Genomic DNA, 20,546 nt, shown 5'->3' on the forward strand with positions numbered 1-20,546 from the left:
GTGGGTTGTTTGAGGGACAGAGGTGTGGCAGCTCTGTGGACATGAGTGTGTCAGTGAGTGGCCCCCAGAGAGGCCATGGAGGGCAGGCACTGCTCCTGTGACCCACCTTGGCTTGTTATGGCCATGGGACACCAGATCCTCTTTGCCAGGAGCACTTTCCCTCTGGCAGCAGCCCAAGTTCGCTCTTCCTTCCCCTGCAGCATAAAGGTCCTGATCCCTGCACCACCTACATCCCACTTTGATGGATGGAGCTACACCAGCATCTTACATTGCAAACAGCAAATTCTCCTACTAAAATTAGGGAAACACAGAGTTTTAATATGCTTTTATATATATAATTTCCTTTATGTTGGCATAAGGGAGGCTACCCTGTGTTTAACCCCTTTCTAGCTACCAACCTAAACGCTGCAACAGCTGTGTAGTCAACTCATAAATCTAGCAAAAATTCAGCCAGCAAAGCACACAGTCAGAGTCAGGCATGTGTGAGTGCCCTAATGAATCCAAATATTCCCATGTTGGAACGAACTTCCCAGGGACAGCACTGGTGGACATTTGATGAGGATGGTCCCACCCCCAGGGCTCAAGAGAGGAATGGTTTTCCTCATGGCTGGTACAGGCAAGGCAACATCTCATCTCACCAGGCTTTTTCCTCGTTTTTGTCACAGAATGGTGTTGGCTGGAGGGGACCTTAAAATTAATCTCATTCCAAACCTTGCATTCATGTGCAGGGACAACTTCCACTATCCCAGGATGCTCCAAACCCTGTCCAGCCTGGCCTGGGACACTTCCAGGGATCCAGGGACAGCCACAGCTGCTCTGGGCACCCTGTGCCAGGGCCTGCCCACCCTCCCAGCCAGCAATTCCTAATTCCCAATATCCCATCTGTCCCTGCCCTCTGGCAGTGGGAGCCATTCCCTGGGTGCTGTCCCTGCCTGCCTTGTCCCCAGTCCCTCTGCAGCTCTCCTGGAGCCCCTTGAGGCCCTGGCAGGGGCTCTGAGCTCTCCCTGGAGCTTCTCTTGTGCAGGGGAACAGCCCCAGCTCTGCCAGGCTGGCTCCAGAGCAGAGGGGCTCCAGCCCTGGCAGCAGCTCCATGGCCTCCTCTGGATTCACTCCAGCAAGACCGTGTCCCTCTGCACATCCTAGGGGTGGGTGCTGTGAGTTTCCCCTTGTACCCACATATTTTTGCATCCTTTTCCAACAGACCAGCCTTGGAATGGCTGCCAGCAGCCAGAGGCACCTGCACTGAAATGGTGATTTTAGCTTGCAGGGCTGTGTGACAGCAGTGAGCACGGGATCCCTGTCTCCCTGTGCCACCCACCACACAGAGAGGTTGCTTGAAGAATGCTTTTCTTTGCAGACCTTGGGTTTCAGCTTTAATCTGCTCTCCTGACATGAGCTGCTGGAGTGGAAGGAGACTGGCTACAGCCAAAACGGCTTCACAACCCAGACTTTGAGCATTGCTTGAGAGCTCTGCTCTCAAAATAATGCATAAAAATAGAAGCAGGGCCACAAGCTTAGCTATTCCTAATGTGCACAAAAGGATGGGAGAGTGCCAGGAGCCAGCCTGCGCTGCCTCTGCCCCTGCCTTCAGCCTGGCTTGTTCTCTCCTACCTCCCCTGACTGGCTTTTCACTGCTGTGAAAAGGAGAGACATACCCCCAAAAGAGCAAAGTGTGTTTGTTATTGACCCTCGCCTGGAAAGTGTATGAAGAGGGATCAGCTCTGTTTGTTTGTGCCCGGTAATGATGTCAGGAAAAGGTTTTTTTGTCTTTTTTTTTTTTTTTTTTTTTTTTTTCCTCCAAGTCTGGTTTTATCCCCTTTGTTGGAAGTGCCTTTGGTGAGTCTCACACCCTGGTGCTGTTAGCAAAACAATTAGGTTAACAGTGCCTTGGCTCCAACTGTCTGTCAAAGGCTGAATTGCAATGCAAATTAACCCGGCTTTAGCTCTTCAAAGCCAGCTGGGTTCAGGAGAGGTCCCCAGAAACCCCCGTGAGAACGGAGGTCTGGGGCTGGGGAGGGTGGGCTCGCCGGGATTTTGCATCCAGGACCTAATGTGTTTGGCAGGAGGGATGCAAAACGTTGTGCAAACACATTATACAAATGTAGCACATTGTATAAATCCTTTCAACACTCAAAGGGGGCTTAGACCGAGAGAGGCTTTTTAGTAGGGCCTGAAGTGACAGGACGAGGGTTAATGGTTTTAAACTAAATTAGGGGAGATTCAGACTATGTAGAAAGAAAAAAATCCTTGGCTGTGAGGGTGGGCAGGCCCTGGCACAGAGTGCCCAGAGAAGCTGTGGCTGCCCCTGGATCCCTGGAAGTGCCCAAGGCCGGGTTGGACAGGGCTGGAGCAACTCGGTCTGGTGGAAGGTGTTCCAGCCCTGACAGACGAGGTGGAACAAAATGAGCTTTAAGGTCCCTTCCAGTCTAAACAATTCTTGAATTCTATGACTCAAACATATTTTATTTCTCCTCAGGGATTAACAGTGCCCTTCATGCATTTCAGGACAGGTTTCTGGCCCAGGGTGACATTTGAGCAATACATCCAGAGCAGGGCAGGCTGTGGGTATCACCCTGCTTTCCAAGCGTCCCCTCAGCCCAGGTCCTGTTCCCATACTTATCAGCTTCATTATGCTTGTTTCTGTATTTTCCATATGGGCACATACATATGGTCTGTTTAAACAAGTTTGCAGGGTTAATTGGAAAGCAGTTATTTAATATTTAGCACTTCTGGGGCAACTTCCACTACAGAGATCACAAAACCAAGCAAGTGCTGATGGCCCAGCTGTACCTATGGGAAATCAGAGGTGCCAAATCCCAGGTCCCCACTCACAGGGAAAGGCAGGTGCCCCAGGTCACCTGGAGAACCTATGGCAGGGACAAAAAATTATATTAACTCCTGGACCCCATTCCTGCCCTCCCCCTCCTCACATCACACAGCACACTGGACTTTTTGTCACTTCCTTCATGACAAAAGTAATCGTAGCTGTCAGCGCTGAAGCAAGTGGAACTACAACGGAGAAAATGAAAAAAGGGAGATTTTAATCTCATTTATAACAGCCTGGCAAGTTTTGAAAAATTAAAAAGTATAACATATGGATTAATGAATGTGTCCAACATGTCTTTCACCAGCAAATATTGGAATGAGAAGGAACTCTTTTTTTTCCCCCTCCTGATTTACTATATACATCACAGGGAAAAGAAATTGAGGTTCTCTGAGGAAATGAGGAAACCAGTTTCAGTTTACGCGAGGTCACTCCAGAGCCTGTAGGACAAAGCGTTGAACTAAAAATATCACCCAAAATCCATTTTTCAGGGTGCAGAAGGCATAATTTTAAAAGAAATGGGACTTTTTTTGCAGGTACAGACTCAACTGCTGGTGCTGTTACGATTTGGCCCCAGCTATCACCTAAAGACTATAGAGCTGTGCCCTGGACTCCCCTCCTACCTTTAATTATTCTCAGGTGAAGGAAGGAGCCAATTGCCTTCCTCAAACTCCAGCTTTGTAACAAAGTTTCCTAATTTTTTTCTTTCTGATGCCAGCAAATAACATTCTTTCCTCCCCAGTGTTTTTGCAACTATTTATCTGCATTTTGAACAGATTTTGTACCTGGCTAGGTATAGTGTTAACATTTAACAGGGCTACGCCCAAATCTAGTCACTTTGTGACTAATTTAGGTGCAGATTTCTCAAATGCCAGGCCCGTTTGTAGCATCCCTGACCTGCTCATGCGAATATATGCACAACTGGGCGCTTAAATTATCCCTGCCCTCCTGCCCACCCCAAATTTAGGGATCCAGGAGATACACCCCAAGGATGCCCTGCCTGCACGGGGTGTTGGTTTTATATGCGCTCTACCCAGTGTCACATTTAGTTGGGTGCATTCGTTTTGGATGTCTCTTTGCCGTTGGATTTGAGCTGGACTTGGTTACAGCAGCCATGATTTAAGAGTCCCAGCCCCTACTTCCGACACGATAACTGCCTCAGAGAGTGACCTTAAAGCAACCCGCAGTTATTCTGTGAAAAAGGAGCTGCTCCTCCGTGGGAGTGCGTGCAGGACGGGGACCCCTGGGGACTTGTGCTGCCCTGCCAAGCCTGGCGCTAGGAAGTCTGGCCGGACTTCCCAGCCCGGCCGCAGAGCGCAGCAAGGCTGGACGAGAGCGCAGCCTCTTGGTGGCTCAGCTTCCCTCACCATCTGCCGGTCCAGAACTGGAATGGGGGAATCTGTGGAGCGCCCAGGGTGCCAGGGGGTGTTACCGCTAGTAGCACCCGTAACGCGAATACCGGAGTGCTACTTGCCCGTCATTGCTGCTTCGTGTTTGGAATCGGAGCGTACCGAGCCTCCGTGGTGTATTTTCCTGTCCTTCTGGTGACAGGTGCTGTAACAGCACAAATTATTATTATTAGTATTACTATCACCATCATCATCATCATCATCATCATCATTATTATTACTGCTTTTTATGATGCGCCCTCGTTCTATACCCAGAGTCATATAAATTTTTGAATTTTCACGCTGATTTGGTTTAATATTCCAAATATTTACAGCGAGCACCGGCACACCCCAGTCCCGGGAGCTCCCCACCCTGTGCCCCGCGGGGTGCGGGGGGGACACCCCAGTCTCCCCGCACCCCCCACCCAGGAGCAGGTACGAAGGGACAGCATCGGGAGCGGGGCGGGGTGAGCTGGGGAGGGGACGCGCGGACCCACAACCTCTCCGCAACCCGAGCCGCCTCTTGCGCAAGGCGGTTGGAGATAAATATAATATATAGATATATTTATTTATTTTTTTTTTTCCCCCGGAGCGACACGGTGTCTAGACGCCCACGTGACGGGGCCGGGGCCGGGCCGGGCCGGGCCGCTGCGCACTGCGAAGCCGCCGCGGGTGCGGGGGGGCCGGGGGAGGGCGAAGGCACCGCGCCGGCTCCGCTCCCGCCGCCGCCGCTCCCCCCGCACGCACCCGGGGGAAGGCGGAGGTGCGGGGAGGGCGGCTGACTGCGGAGAGCGGAGGGGCGGGAGGGAGCGGGGGGAAAAAAAAAAAACCCACGAAAGGAGGAGGAGAAGTAGGAGGAGGAGGAGGAGGGGAAGGAAGGCAGGAAGGAGGAGTGAAGAGCAAAAAAAAGGCACCGCGGCAGAGGCGCCGGCAGCAGGGAGAGGGTCGGCGGCCGGCGGGCACCCCCGCACCCATGTAAGCTCCGCCGGGAGCGGCGGGCCCGGCTCGGCCCGGCGCGGCTGCTGGGGAAGGCAGGAAGGAAGGGACATAGCCCCACTTTTCTCCTTTTTTATTATTTTTTTATTTTTTTATTTCCTTTCTTTCTCTTCGTAGCAGCCGGATCAAGACTCCGTGTGGATTAAACCTTTGGAAAGAAGGAGGGGAAAAAAAATAAAAGCCCACCCCGAAACCCCCACATCAGGACGACCTGGGCTTTTTAAAAGGGATACAACACTCTGGATGCGCTCGTTCGCCTCTTTTGTGACAGATGCTTAAACCGACGTCCAAACCTTAGGGTTGGTGTTTTGGGGCTTTTTTTTTTTTTTCCCTTTTTTTTTAAAAAAAAAACCATTTTTTATAGCCTTTTTGGCTCGCTCTTTTTTTGTTTTTGCCTGCTGGCTCTGCCCTGCGCCGCATCCCTGCCGCCGCGCCCGCTCCCCGGCGTGGCGGGTTGATGGGCGCCGCGGCCCCGGGGCGGCCGAGGCTCCCCCGCGGCTCGGGCCGCGCTCCGCACCCGCGCACGGCGGCGCGGCGCCGGCAGCCCCCGCCCGCCTGCCCCCGCGACGAGCGCCGCGGGCTCTAGACGGCGATTTTTTTTTTTTTTTTTTTTTTGGTTTTTCCTTGCTTTTTTGGGCAAATCCAGCGCAAGCGGCGACTCTCTCCTCTCTCCCTTCCCTTCCCCCCACCTTTATTTTACCCCTTTTCTTTTTTTTTTTCCTTCTCAGTTTTGATTTTTTTTTTTTTTCCAATTCGATTTTTTCTGTAAATTTTCTCGCAGCGGGCGGAGGCGCGGCCGGCGCATCCCCCCGCGGGAGGCGGCGGGACCCGCGGCCCCAGCGCGGAGACTGGCGCATGCCACAGCCCGCCTCGGCTCCGCTGCCCCCCGCCGCTGCCCCCCGCCGCCGCCGCATCCCGCCTGCCGGCCCCTTCATGCTCGGCGGACGACATGCCCGTTTTGTAGCCGGGGGCCCCTCCTCTCGTCCCGCATGTTCAGGACCAAACGCTCGGTGCTCGTCCGGCGGCTCTGGCGGAGCCGTGCGCCCGGCGGCGAGGAGGAGGAGGAGGCGGCGGCGGGCGAGCCCGGCGCGGCGGCGGCGGTGGCCGAGCCCCGGGCGCACTTGGGCGGGGGGCGCGGGTGCTGCCCGGGCAAGGCGGGCCGCGGCGGGCGGGCGGCGGCGGGCGCGGAGGCGGAACTGAAGGCGCTGACCCACGCCGTGCTGAAGCGGCTGAAGGAGCGGCAGCTGGAGGGGCTGCTGCACGCCGTGGAGTCCCGCGGCGGGGCGCGGACCCCCTGCCTGCTGCTGCCCGCCAAGGCCGACTCTCGGCTGGGACAGCACTGGTACCCGCTGCCCGTGCTGCTCTGCAAGGTGTTCCGCTGGCCCGACCTCCGCCACTGCTCCGAAGTGAAGCGGCTATGTTGCTGTGAATCCTACGGCAAGGCTCACTCCGAGCTCGTCTGCTGCAACCCGCACCACCTCAGCCGGCTCTGCGAGCTAGGTACGGCGGTGGGGATGGCGGGGGATGCGGGGGATGCGGGGGCTGAAGGGGTTAGAGGTGTGTAGGGCTTGGAGGGATGCAGGAATGTAGGGGACTGGCGGTCACACAAGGTTGCAGGGGCTGGAGGGCATGCAAGAGATGGAGGAGATGCAGCGGCGCGGGGGCTGGAGGTGTGCAGGGGATGGACGGGACACAGGGATGTGGGGAATGGAGGGGCTGGGGTGCAGGGGATGGAGAGGATGCAGGGGTGCATGGGCTAGGGATGATCCAGGGGCTGGAGGTGCGCAGGGGTTGGAGGGCATGCAGGGGATGATGCGTGTATGGAGGGGATACAGGGATACGTGGATGCAGCCCCACTCATCTCCCGGCCCACAAAACTTTTTTTCCCTTCTGGAGGGGGGGAAAAAAAAAACCAAACCCAACCCAAAATCAACCCACAACAAACAACAAAACCCAGAACACGCGCAAAAACTTTCAAGTTGCCGTGGTTTATGTACTTCCTTTTGTATTTAGGGGAGGGGGCGACGCCCCCACCTCCGGGACCCCCTCCCCTCCCGGGGGCCCCGGCGCTGCCTCCCCGCCGTCCCCGCGCGGTGCCGGGGGATTAAGGGCCGGGCGGCCCCGGCGCTGCCGCGGCTCCGCCGAGCCAAGGAGGCCCCGATCAGACAGCCCGAGCGGCAGATAGCAGGGAGACTGGCGCCAGACGGCCCCTTTTGTTTATCTGACAGCTAAATATCAAGGCAATCACCGCCTCGCTGCCCTGCCTCCAACCCCCAGAGCTAAGACAAACAGTTTTGCTAAAAGAATGCCACTGTTATCATAAGTTCCTATCTTTTTTCTTTTTTTTTTTTTTTCTTTCTCATGGCTCTGCCTTTATTTTCTCTGTACTTCTCTAATTCCAGAGTCTCCCCCTCCACCCTACTCCAGATATCCAATGGATTTTCTCAAACCAACTGGTAAGTGGATTTTTTTTCAATGTAAGTGTAAGAGATAAAAAATGGCAAAACAGTTCCTTTATCGGGGAAACAGTCTCCTACCTTTGTCATGCATTTTGATTTTGGGTTTCTTGTGTGCTTCTGTGCCTCCTGCTACCCCTATAAGAATTAGCATATAATTTGTCTAAGCCACCTTGTGCACAAAGTAGGGGTTTAAAACTCTGGCAGTAAACTTCAGAAGGGATTGCAGTGCAGTGCAGGCCTGTGCTGCTTGAGTCAGCCAGGAAAACCATGGGCTCCAGTTGGAAATGGCGGTGTTTCTGCACCCCTGGGTGAATTTTTAGGGATTTAGGTTGGGATCCAGCACAGCATCTCCCTGATGCCTGGGAATCTCAGTGAACCTTGACAGATGGACTGGTCGGTTAGAAGTCTCTCTAACTTTTATAGGAGCCTAATACTACCTCATCTTGGGGAAAAAAAAATGGGAAAAGAGTTTGAGAAGTTGTTTTTTTAACCTTTTTAAAATTTAAATTTCTTAGCACCACTGTGCATGCCTGTCGCTTGTAATTGAATGTCAGGGTGCCAGGGGAGAAGCCCATTTGAGGCTGGCACCAGCTCTTTTGCGGTTGTCTGCATAAACTCTTGGTTGGCAGCGAGCTCGCCGGGTGTGAGATAAATGAGGCTGGGAGAAGGAGGAGAGGTGGGGAGAGTCGGAAACGCGGGGAGCTCGGGAGGAGCAGCTCCTGGCTTCCTGAGGATTAGTGGCTCTGGAGAGGGCTGGAGCACGGTGGTCTCTGCGGTCGCGTCCCGCGGTCGTGGCAGACAGGGGAGGCACGGCACTGCAGGGTGGCAAGGGTAGATACACAGATATTCCTGAAGAAAAGTATCAGAGTGTTTGGTTGGGGTTTTTTTGGCCAAAATAACAGTGCCTGTGAAATTACCTCTCTGCAGGGTCTCAGGGCTAAAAGAAACCCCAGCCTTGAGGCTGCTCTGGTGCAGTGGTGGGGTCTCATCCTGCTCTCATCCTCAGAGGCTGGACTGTTGTTTTCCCCCTCAGCAAACTCTTTGGGAGCACTAATGAGTCTTTTTTTTTTTTTGCCTTGTGGAAATAAAGAATGCTGTTTAACAAACAGTTGGGTTGCAAAGCATTGAACTATCTTGACTTGTGAAAAAAACAGGAGATAAGGGCTCGTGAATGCCAGAGAGACATCGGGAGTAGGTTCAGCATCCACAGCACGTGCTGGGATGCAGAAGCGTTGTTCTACAATAGACTCTGAGGGTCTGCTGGGTTCTTTTTGTGGTTTCGCATAATTTTGGCTGCATCCCTGCAGTTCTCCCCCAGAAGTTCCTATTTTTTTTGCCTTTATGGCTTTTCTCTGCACTCATTGATGATCCTGGCATGGGATGCAAAGGGGGTTTGGAGCTGGAGGAGACAAGGGTTAAAGCTTGGTTTTGCTTTCCTATAAAGATGTTAGGATAACATCTATTAGCAGGATTTAAACATCCAATCTGCCTCTGCCAGGATCTCATTTTCAGTTAGCCGAATGATATATTTATTCATTAGCAAGTGTTGACATAAGGTAGCAAAATGTGTGTAAACAGAAAAGCCGCAGAACATGAATGTGCCATTTCGAAAGGAAAAGTTATTCCTATTGGCCAATAGGAAGTGATTAACGCTGCCCATCGGAAACACAGAAACGACTGGGTTACTCACCAAAAAGTCCTCCTTTTTTTCCCTTTTGAAAGAAAAATCCACTTGGCAGCTGAGCTCTGACTAACGGGGCTGTGACAGGCACCAGCGGAGCCTGGAAGTCTGTGGTGGCAGGTGGGTTTTGCAAGCTCAGGGTTTCTCAGCATTTCCTCTGCAGGGGGACTGAGGGTTTCCCATCCCAGCCTCGGTGCCATCTCCTGTGGCTGTTCCCCAGCTGCATGTTGAGGACTGTGGGAAGGTGTGAAGATTTTTTCATCTGGCTGGTGCCCATCAGCCCCTTCTCAGCTGGGGCCTTGGGTGGGAACAGTCCCTGTGTTTAGGCTCTGCCACTGGAACTGGGAATGTGCATCCAGCAGGAAGCTTCTGCTTTTCCATCAAGCATGATAGTGGTAGTAAAAGTTAAGTGCTTAGCACTATGTCTTGTAAGTGCTTCATATGGAGAGACAGGCAGATAATAACCCTGGACTGGTGTGGGCTCTGGCAGAGGTAGTCAGAACACAGAATCAAAAAAAGGATTGTGTTGGAAGGAACCCTAAAGACCATTTAGTCCAGCCCTCCTGCAATGAGCAGGAACAACTAGACCAGTTCACTCTGAGTTCCATCCAGCCTGACCTTGAATGTTTCTGGGGTGGGGGATCTACCATTTCTCTGGGCAACCTGTGCCAGTGCCTCACCACTGCCTTCATTAACCATTTCTCTCTTCAATCTTGTCTAAATCTCTCTTCTCTTTCTGTTTAAAACCTTGACCAATGGGGATTAAATCAGATTTTCTGGAGGTGATAGAGGCTGAGGCAGGCTGCAGTACAGGGTGTAGGAAAGCAGGGTTGGACAAAGAGCTGGGAATCTGCTGCAGGGAATGAAATGCCACATCAGGTTGTGTTAGTAGGATAGATCTGGTAACTGTGTACTTGTCATAGAACAGAAAAATGTGCCCTTGATGTCTGAGCTACCTGAGGGAAGGCTGTGGGTCATCCTGGCTTGCTCATTCGTAGAATCCCAGAATGGTTTGGGTTGGAATGACCTTAAAACACATCTCCCTCCAACCCCCTGCCTTGGACAGGGACACCTTCCACTACACCAGGTTGCTGCAAGCCACCTCCAGCCTGGTCTTGGGCACCTCCAGGGATGGGGAGGACTTTCATCAAGGAGAGGACTTTCCCTCTTCCTCACACAGGATGTTGGCAGGGATGGATGATGGAGGTGTGTGGGTGCTCAGCATTCCTAATATCCCTGCTGGAGCTTGCAGCTGTGCTGAATGTGAAGTGGATAGTAGCACCCTCAAATAATTTGGGCAGAATTTTGACTGAGCTTTAAGTGGGACAAGTGGCTCCGTTGTGCTCTGGAGTGACTGGACTCGGTGGTGCTGGGGTATGAGAGTGCAGGAAGCCCGCTGAGATGTGCTGTGGGGCCGAATGCCCTCCTGTGGTGTCAGCTTTCAGGGGAGCTGGAGGTTTGGCAGCTCCCAGGAGCTATTTGACACCTTGCAAGGTTGGGCTGGTGGCCACAAGGAATAATTGTGTGTCTCCGCAATGGTTTTGTGCTGTGGGAAGGCAGTGTTGGGAGGGGACTGATGTGAGCCAGGCTCGGACAGACGTCTGGTCCTCCACCTTTATATTGCTGAAGGTAAAACGAGCCCCAGTGCCCCTGACTAATGAGATCCCCAGGCAGCTCTGTGGGTGCATCAATGAATCCAGCACAGGGCATGGACCCTGAGAGGGTTCTGCCTTTGGGCTCATCCCATGCTTGACTCTCCTGGCTGGTCTAGAGTTGAGCTGCAGCAGCCCTGAGTTTTGTAAAGGGAATTCTGGGGTGATTCATGGGTGAGGGGAATTGTCTTCTGGGTGATGGGACATGGGAAGGGAGCTGAGGAAGAAGTGTGGTAACACATCGCCCCATTGCTAGGGTTATGTATTTGAAGTCTGGATAGGAATCTGCTCTGCCTGATGTGGTAACAGAGAACCTGGTCATGTATGATCTCTGCTGCAAGACAATTATGACCCTTATCTGCAGGAACTCCTCAGGGTGCTGTAGCTGCAGGCACAGGGAGCCCAGGGCAGGGCAGAGTGGCCCAGCCTGTGTTCAGAAAGCATCTGTAGCTCAGACAGTTGAAGTGATCACAGGGGAATGGCGGGGAGATCTCCTGTCTGGACTAGAAAGAGTTAAAAAAAGTAAAACCTCTATTTCTTTAAAGCAGAGAAAGCACGACAAGGCATTTAGAGAGCGTATCATATACAGTATTTCACAAGTAAGTCTATTTCCTGTCTGCCCTATTGTTTTCAGTTTGATTAAGTATATCCTGTTAAACTGTATATTCCTGTTAAGGCTTTTACTTTACTGTGATAAAATGAGGTTATGCAGACAGGAATTTCTTATTCACTGGTATTTCAGGGGTGGGATCTGGCAGAATTGCTTTATCAGTAGGGAGAAAATCATCTTGGCTCTTGTGGTGGTGGCCCTTGCGTTGGGATACAGATGTGGAAGAAATGAGGGCATAGAGAGCCCAAATTTGGTGAAACACAAAGTCTCTCAGGACCAGAAGTCTACATGAACTTCACAGGTCTTCTCATGCTTTTTCTTCAGCTTGTGGTCCTACATGGTAGTGACCAAAAAGCTGAAGTTGTTGTGTAGGACCAGGAGATCGGTGTTGGCTTCTGACTGTTGTCACCTAGAAGAGCAGGCTTAGGATAGAGAGGTCCAAATCTTGATCTTCAGTGCCTGCATGCATCAGGAGAAACCTTTAAAGGAGCAGCCAGTCTTACCCTGCCCTTTGGGGGTGCACAGAGGCGTGGGTCCCCTTGCCCAGGAGGTGGCAATAAGGTCTGCCAGCTGCTGGTGGTGACGAAACTTGAGCAGGGCACCACAAAATCAACCTGTTCACTGCAGAAGGGCGGCAATGAGATGTTTCCCTTTCTGTTCCCATTTTGGTGACTTACAGGTTTTGACTAAATTGGGTGCATAAAGCCACGATTTAAGCATTTTTGGAAGCTCGCTTGCATCAGGACGGCGACAACCTTGATCTCCTTAGCCGGTGACTTGTCCAGAGAGGTGGCAGCCAGCCTGTAATTTCTGCCAGTCTATAATCAGTGCTGGCTGGTGATGAAGCGCAGCCTTGACTGAGACAACGAGTTAGGGTGGATGCTTCTTGATGAACTACCGTCTCTGCACGGACAATTAGTAATTGCTTCCTGCTAAGCCCTTTGGAATGTGTGTTCTGCTTGGGGCGATGCTGGGAGCCGGCAAAGAACCACCTATATATTGACTTTTGGTTTTTTTTTTTCTTTCCTCTGCTCCAGCAGATTGTCCAGACTCTGTGCCTTCCTCCACTGAAACAGGGGGAACTAATTGTCTAGCCCCTGGGGGGCTCTCAGGTAAGACATCTCTTGCTGCCCTTGATCTTGGCTGTGGGTCGTGTTGGCTGAGGGTGTTGACAAAAGGCGAAGTGATGCTGGGGGAGTTTTGGGAATGCACATCACTGAGAAGGGCATGATCAGAGCAGGAGTTGGGATTAATTTCAGTAGCAGCCATGTACCTCTTGTGCAGAGGATGTGTTGAAATCCCAGACAAGGTTCTCCATCCCTGAATGTGTCTGTACTTCCTTTGGATTCCAGCCTTTTGCTCCATTCGTTTTTGGGCAAAGGCAGGAAGAGGCAAAAGGACTGAGGGAGGGGAAGGCTAAGCAATGTTGACCATTCATTCAGGTGTGTGGATTATGGACGCAGGTGCAGTTGTACCTTAAAGAAGGATTTGGTGTCAAATCCTTGACTCAGTGGTGAGGGCATTTTTGTCTCTGGGATGAGCCCTGCTCAGGTTTTGCTCATGGTAAGATCACCAGCATCCCTGGTGCCTGGGGAGGAAAGGTGACCTGTGTCTTTGTAGAGGATGTTGTAGGGAGATCTGGTGATGTTGTAACTCCTTCCTGATAGATTCAGTGATTTCCATTGTTTTCCTATTTGCCATCTCCTTCAGCCTCCAGTTGTGGAGGCTTGTAAGGGACTTTCTGCACTCCTCTTGGAGTTTGTGTAGAGACAAAGAGCAGATTGGGTTGGAGAGGACCTTTGAAGGTCATCTAGTCCAACTCCCAACCCCATTTCCAAGGTGTGATGTCGCCAGCACCTCATCTTCCACCCCAGACCAGCCACCTAAGTGTCTCTACCAGGATTAAAGTGTCTGAAACCATGTACCTGCAGGTACTGGCTGATGTTTGAAGGTGCTTGCCTTTGTGGGGATGTCTCCTTGATTTATGATTTATTCATCACCCTGAAACTGGAATTCGGAATTAGGTCGGCGGCGGCTGCACGCGCGCGTGCATCTGCCCCTGCCTCTCTCCAGGAATTGCGTTTGGTGTGGATGTGATGTCTTTAAGTGAGCCTTGTTTGTTTTTCTTTGGGTGTAATATATACCCTGTCTGTTATTTGAGAGGGGAGCATATTGTTTGTTCAAAGGCCCTAATGAGAATTAATCAAACAAAGAGGGAGAGGGAACAGGAAAACTTGTTGCTGTTTGGTTTTTTTTTTTTTTTCTAAAGGCAGAAGGATTTGCATTTTTCTAAATTTTTTTTTTTTTGCCATTGGAGCCTATAGCTTCAGGGAATTAAAAAAAAAAAAAAAGAGGGGCGACTGTAGAAAGAAAAAAGACAAGAAGCAAAACAACACAATAAGGATGTTGTTAGATCTTTTTTTTTTTTTTTTTTCCTTTTTCCTCCTGAAATACACCCGTTGCAGAGGGGAGGAGAGAGTTCAGTTCCACAGGATACCACATGAAATAAGCAGAGGAAGTACTCGCTTTTAAAAGGGGGCTTTCTGTAAGGTTCAGCCTATTGATAACATCTCGTCTGGCAGCTCTGCTCCCGAAGGGAAGGCAGGAGGTGGGGGCTTGGGCTGCAGGAAATAACATGGCTCGTTCCTGGTGCCTCCCAAAAGGCTGCGGGAAGGGGACCCCCTAGCTCCCTAATTGAGCTTCTTCCCCAAATGAAAGCACATTTCCATGTGAAAGTACATTTTAAACTTACTTTATTCTATTGCTATTATTTCATTGGATTTTATTTTTTTTTTTTTGTCTCCCTTATCAAAGGTTCCCCCCCTCCCCAAGCCTGGAAACAGAACCTTTTTACGATCATTAACCACTCTTTTTTCCTCCCCAAATGTAATTGTAGCCATTTAGTTTAATGAGGAGCTGATAGGAGAGTTGACTCTTGAAGGGATATGGTTAGCTACCCAAGCCCTGAAACAAAGCCGAATGCCTCCACATGAAAGAGCATTTGTTTTGAATTTGCTCTGATTTACTGGCATCTCCCTTCCGCGCGCAGAAGTGCAGTGCTGAAAATTCCCAACTGGAGAGACCCAGTCAAGAAAGGAAAATAAACGCACTTTGGAGCAATCCTCCAAAGCTCACTTTCTCCTCTTTTTTTCTTCCTACCCCCTCCTGCATATTTTAGTTAGCAGAAGAGTGTGTTTGAAGAGGGCTTTAATGAGTTATTGGCAGGGTACATGGCCAGCGCTTTGGCTTGGTCTTATCTGTGTTTGGGCAGATAGGGATGGGTGATGCTGGCTGGAGAATCCAGCATCTCTCCTCCACTCCAGACCTGTACAGAGTTGGATTTGCAGCTCCTTGGCGAAAAGATGGCTTAAGAAAAGGGAAAAAAAGAAAACAGTTATTTTGCTAATTTGGAAACTGGAGTGGGTGTGTGAGGAAAAAGTACATCACAGGTGGTTGTTGTTGATGGGGGGATCCTGCAGAACTGCAGCCTTTGGTCATTAGTGGTATGTGATGGATGCTGGTGTAGCAGCAGGATCAGTAGACCTGCTCTGATGTCTTACAGAGCAGGATTTGGCAAGGACTATCACTCTCAGCACTAAAAATTTGGGAATGAGGCCACCCTGGGGTTCATGGTTGCTCAGGCAGGGAAATGCATGAAGAGAGGATGGTGGCAAGGGGAGCATTGAAGTGGCTCAAAGCAAGTGTCCTTGTGAGGACACTGTGTTTCTTTTTGCCTAAATCGCTTTGTCTCTGTGAGGAGACTTTGATGAGAAGTCTCAGATCGGCCACTGCTGGGGTCTGTCTCTGCTGGGGCTGCAGCAGTTGTGCTGATGGATACCAGAGGCTCTGGAGGACGTGTGGCAGGGGGAGTGGGGCTGGGGGATGTACGAGGAGTGTTTTCCCTTTGTGATAACTGCTCTGAGCTGCTCTTTCCCTCCCTCCATCCCTCTTCTTTCTGTTCTCCTTCATGACCCAGGAATGCAATCCTGGGTAGTCCTTCACACCATGCTGGTGTCCCCTTCTCATCCCACCTCTGCTCTCTCTTCCCCAGCCATCCCCTTCTCTGGCTGATGTACCCCTCACTTTCCCTGAGGCACTGGCTCTTGCTTCTGTATTCTTGGCTTTATTTATTTTCTTATATCATCTTTATTTTTATCGGTGGTCAGCCTGTGGGTAGGTCAGGACTCCTCGCTCACGGTTGCTCCCACGGACATGGCTGTGCTCAGGTATTACTAGCCAGATCCTTTCTGTCCTCAGTGTGGTTAAAGAGCAAAAATATCCCATTGGGGATAAAAATAATTCCCGTAAATAGGAGACAGAGGGTGGTTTTCCTGTATTTTGAGCTGACTTGTTCTCAGCAGATGTGTTTGGTTGTGACTTCTTTCAAACAAGCAAAGCCACGCTTGGAGTGCCTGAAGGTGGCTGGCCCATGGTTTGGTGGGATCAGATTGGTGGGAAGCAAATTCCTGCATGACCCACGGAGAAGACCTGCTCCAGGGGTAGAAGTGAGCTGGTGGTGTTGGTGCTAGGTCTCCATGGAATGTGATCCATCAGCCCTGGACATCTCTGTCCCGACCCATGCGTGGCGTGGGGCTGGTGGCTCTTGGCTGGTGGAAGGTTGTGGTGCCCACGGTGGCTAAGGAGGTGACCCTCCAGCAGGACAGGTGAACAGGGCTGGATCTGCTGGCAAAGCAAAGCTCTCAAGAAGTCCAGAGCTTGTCCTCAGAGAGGGAGAGCAAGTTGAGCTGGCTTGTGTCCTCGCCACATCCACATTGAGGTTGTTCCTAAAATACCAAACCTGAGAGGTTATCTGGATTTTGGCCCAATTCTGCTGATTTGCCCAAACTCTGGAAGCACCTCAGGGTTTCCAAGAGCCAGTGGATGTTAAGTGATGGTGCTTGGTGGGTGCTGGATGAAGGTTCTGCAAGCCTTGAGGCTGGGAAACCAACAAAGCTCTTCTGTAGCAGGCTCAGACTCAGTTTCTCCCTCCCAACTCCGCTCCAAAAATGCAGGGAGAAGATTTACCCAGGCTGGAAGATCATTGGCATCATTCCCTACTCTGGCTCCCTGTGCTGTGGGACCTTGTCTGGTTTAAGGGACCTCTTGGCTGATTGACATTTCATTCCAAAATTGCGGACAGGCTGGGAATGTTTCACTATGCCTCTGATCCCTGCTGGTATCTGCTCAACGGGGAAGAAGCACCTTGTCCAAATCCGGAGATATTTGCCCCCCAAAGAGGCTTCCCGTCGCTCTCCCCTTGCCCATGTAAACAGGATCCTGTGCTGTTTCTCCGCCAGAGCCCTGCCTGTGTTTTCCCGTTCCCCCTACTTCCACCTCCCTCCCCTACGGAGTTTATAACCTCCTGTGAAATGCCTTTATTTACAAATTGGCATCCTATTATAATCTGAAATTGAGACATCTTCCTGTGGAACTAGGATTGTATATTTGTCCCAGGGATAAACAATTGCTTGGGAATTTTTTTTTCTTTAAGTCACTTATTTTTGGTTTATTTTTGAGCTTACGTCGTTTTAATATTTTTTAAATTCGCTTTGAGCGTCGCAGGGCGTTGCACCCTTTCCTTCCCAGCGTCACTGGGGGACGTGACCCCCTTGCTCCTTGCTTGCCTAAAAACCACAGTCCCGTCCAGGAAAGGACAAGGTTATCAGGGGTTAATGCCAGGATGACAGCACTGGAGCCTCTGGAGCAGAGCAGGCTGCCTGCCAGACTAGGAGCCTCCCGGCTCGCCTCGCACATCATCTGACCGTGGCCGACTGGGAGGAGGGAGCTGGTGCTTGGCACTGACCCCGGGCTCTTGGCTTGGCCACCCGCTCCGGTTCCTTCAAGCCCCATGAGGGCGTTTTTTTTTTTTTTTAAGGGGGTTCTCACCCTGTGGGGACCCCCTGGGATCCTCCTCCCAGCTCTGGGCGTTTCGCCTATTAAAATCCTTCCAAAGCAAATAGAATTCATTTAATAATTACTTTTAAGTGCTCTAGAGCCTCTTGAGCCTTTCCTAGATACTCTTGTACAATGTGTTTTATGGAAGAAATGATAGCAGAGGTGCTGCCCCCATTAGATGGTTTTAATCCATACCTGTACATCTTCATTGAACCCATTTTTCCAGACGCCAGTAGATTTTCCCAGCCAAAGACTGCCTTTGGAACAGCTGATGACAAAATGCAGAAGACCCCAGAGTCAGCAAGTCCATCATAGTGGGATGGTGGAAACAGTGATGGGGGACCATGATGGGGTCACCTGAGTTTTAATCCCACAGCATGGCACTTTTTGGGGAAGAATGAGGCTAGGAAGGTGATTTTTGGAAGTTGAGTGTCAGTTCAAACCGCGCTCCGCTCACAGTCCCGATGAACGCCGGCAACTTGATCACTGGGGACATTTAAAGCTCGATGGGACAAAAACACTCGTAGAGGAGCAGCCCCGGGCTGGCAGGGATGTGGCTGCATCGTTTCCATGCCCGCTGTCTGCCAGTGGGTATCGCTTACACTAAAGGAACCAGTAACATTAGCCACACGCGTTTCCCTGCCATGGGCACGGGGGGATGCCTGATTCCAGCCACGGTGGCCAACACCCTAAACCTCCCTGCTGGCTTGCAACGGGGTGCAGCACGTTTTAGGGTGTCCAGGAGGAAAATGTCTGTAAGGACCCTGTCCCCAGCCCTCGCTGTGCTCCAGCAGGGCGACGGGCTGGGTGGTGGGTGGGTGCCAACCCCTCTGCCGTCCCCCGCCGCCGTGAATGACCCACGCCGCAGCCTGGCCGCCTGCCTACTGTCACAAAGGAGCTTCCTTCCCAGTTTATTTTCAGCGCTGGGATATTACTAACCGCTGAGGCACCGTCTCTGTTCTAACCACCCTCGCTTTTTGCCTAAATCGCTTTGTTTTCACCCGCCGTCGGCGTGCCGGGGCCGCTGGCGTGGCCGTGGTGCCGCCGGGGTACCGCTGCGTCACGGCTGCTGTTGAGGAACACAGGGCATGGAGGAGCCTGATCCTGCACGGGGCTGAGGGCGGGCAGAGGAAGGAGCTTGGCGGCTCACAGGATTTCCGCCTGCTGTCTTTGGATTAGCCCCTGGGTTTTCTTTTTTTTTTTTCTTTTTCTTTTTTTTTTCTCTTCCTCTATTCTTCACCTTCTTTTAATAAATGCAACATCTTGGGTGTTGCTGTGTACCTCTTTCTCTATAAGTTATTTTACTTTATTTTATTTCTCTCTCTTTTTTTTTTTGCTTTTTTCCTTCCATTTTCTTTTCCTGTTTTCCCTCTTTTTCCTTCTGTTTTCCTCCTTCTGCTTCTCCTTATTTTTCTCCTTCTCCTTCTTCTCCTTCTTCTCCTTCTTCTTCTCCTTCTTCTCCTTCTTCTCCTTCTTCTCCTTCTTCTCCTTCTTCTCCTTCTTCTCCTTCTTCTCCTTCTTCTCCTTTTTCTCCTCCTTCTTCTCCTCCTTCTTCTCCTCCTTTATTTTCTCTTTCTTATTCTCCTTTTTCTGTTTTCTTTCTTTTTTCTTCTTTTTCTTCTTCTACTTGTTTTCTTCTTCCTGTTTTCCATCTCCCTTGTTTCCCTTCTTCTTTTATTTTCCTTCTTAATGCAAGAAAAGAGCTTTTCTGGGCAAGCATTGCAGGGATTTTCCATCTCCATCCAGGGGAGGGTGGGGGCTTGGATCCCCTGTGCACGGACCTGCTGCCACCCTTCAGGGGGTCTTTGGCCACAGGCTCAAGTCATCAGTTCCAGAAAGCTTTTTCCAGGGTATTTTGTGCTGCTGGGGATGTGATGTGGTGCTTGCTAACAGACAGCAAACTCTCATTTCTTTTTTCTTTTCTTTGTTATTTTTCCCTTTTTTTTTTTTTTTGTTGTTTTGGTTTTTTTCCCTCCCTTCTTTTGGGTTGCCATTTAAATGCATGATGATAACTTTCACCCTGTTAATTAACAGGAAACATTGGGACAAGACAGGAAATTACATCAGTCTTTTATGAGGAAAGAGCCAAGAAAAAAAAAAAGCAAGAAAACATAGTTATTAGTGAAAGGAAAGAAAGTGCCAGGGGAGGGAAAAGAAAGAAAAAGAGCAAAAAGGAGGAAAAAACACTGTCTCATAGGCCCTGCTTTTCCAAAGGAGGCTGCTCCAGTACTTGATTTTATTTTTATTATGTTGAAAAATATTTGACTAGCAGGGTCACCTTTGCTTAAGCGCGACGGTCCAGCTTCCCGAGGAATTTTTTTTATTTTATTTTCATGCTTTTTCTCAGCTTCCTTCCCCAAACTGTGAGGCCTAGGAAGCTCTTGGCCGGGAGACTAATTTTGGTTTGGCTGCTCAGCCCTTCAAATTGGTCCCCACCCAGTGTCATTATCTTGGTTTTAACTTGCAAGGGAAAAAAAAAAAAACAAAAACAAAAAAAAAAAAAAAGGAAAAAAACCACCCTGTAAGAGCTGGCTCAGCCCTTCTCTACCCTTTTAACCTCACTACATAAAAAAACCTTCTGGCTTCAGCCTCCCTGGTTGGGCTGTGCTGGCAGTGCTGGAGCACCGTGGGCTGGTGGCAGGAGGCCCTGGTGATGTTCTTGGTGATGCTCCCCATGTGTGGTGACCTTCCTCTTCCTCCCTCAGCCATCAAGTAGGACCCCTGTAGGGATGCTGGGGTTTGGTTGAGCCAGCTTTGGGGTGAAGTCCTGGCTCCCCTGACTTTTCTCTGAGCATTTGAAAAAATGGCAAATTTTGCCATTAAAGGAATAATTCAGTACTGCTTGGGCTCTTAAATCTAGCTGCAAATATGTATCTTGCAGATGTACGTAATAAGTGAGACTGTAGATGGTTAAATATTGAGCCAAATCTATTCAATCTATATATAGGTTGAATATGTATGGAGATAATTTATTCAATATATTATATATATAACTATGTAAGATATAATCAGCATATGATGTATATATTCTATAGATATAT

General features: G+C 50.5%; 1 protein-coding gene across 4 annotated transcripts in view; it reads left to right on the plus strand.

Moving 5' to 3' along the window:
• Positions 1-5,031: 5,031 nt before the first annotated feature.
• Positions 5,032-20,546, plus strand: part of SMAD7 (SMAD family member 7) — a 28,577-nt gene continuing 13,062 nt past the window's right edge. The window contains exons 1-4 of one of the 4 annotated variants that reach the window (XM_030258115.4): positions 5,032-5,187; positions 5,326-6,708; positions 7,611-7,664; positions 12,648-12,722. In XM_030258115.4, the coding sequence (XP_030113975.1) occupies positions 6,198-6,708; positions 7,611-7,664; positions 12,648-12,722 (640 nt within the window). In that variant the 5' untranslated portion in view covers positions 5,032-5,187; positions 5,326-6,197. Of the gene's footprint in view, positions 6,709-7,610; positions 7,665-12,647; positions 12,723-20,546 lie in introns of all 4 variants that reach the window. The other 3 variants (XM_030258114.4, XM_072922026.1, XM_002199740.7) reach the window with 3 other exon arrangements.

Source organism: Taeniopygia guttata, chromosome Z (assembly GCF_048771995.1).
Source record: "Taeniopygia guttata chromosome Z, bTaeGut7.mat, whole genome shotgun sequence".
NCBI lineage: Eukaryota > Metazoa > Chordata > Aves > Passeriformes > Estrildidae > Taeniopygia > Taeniopygia guttata.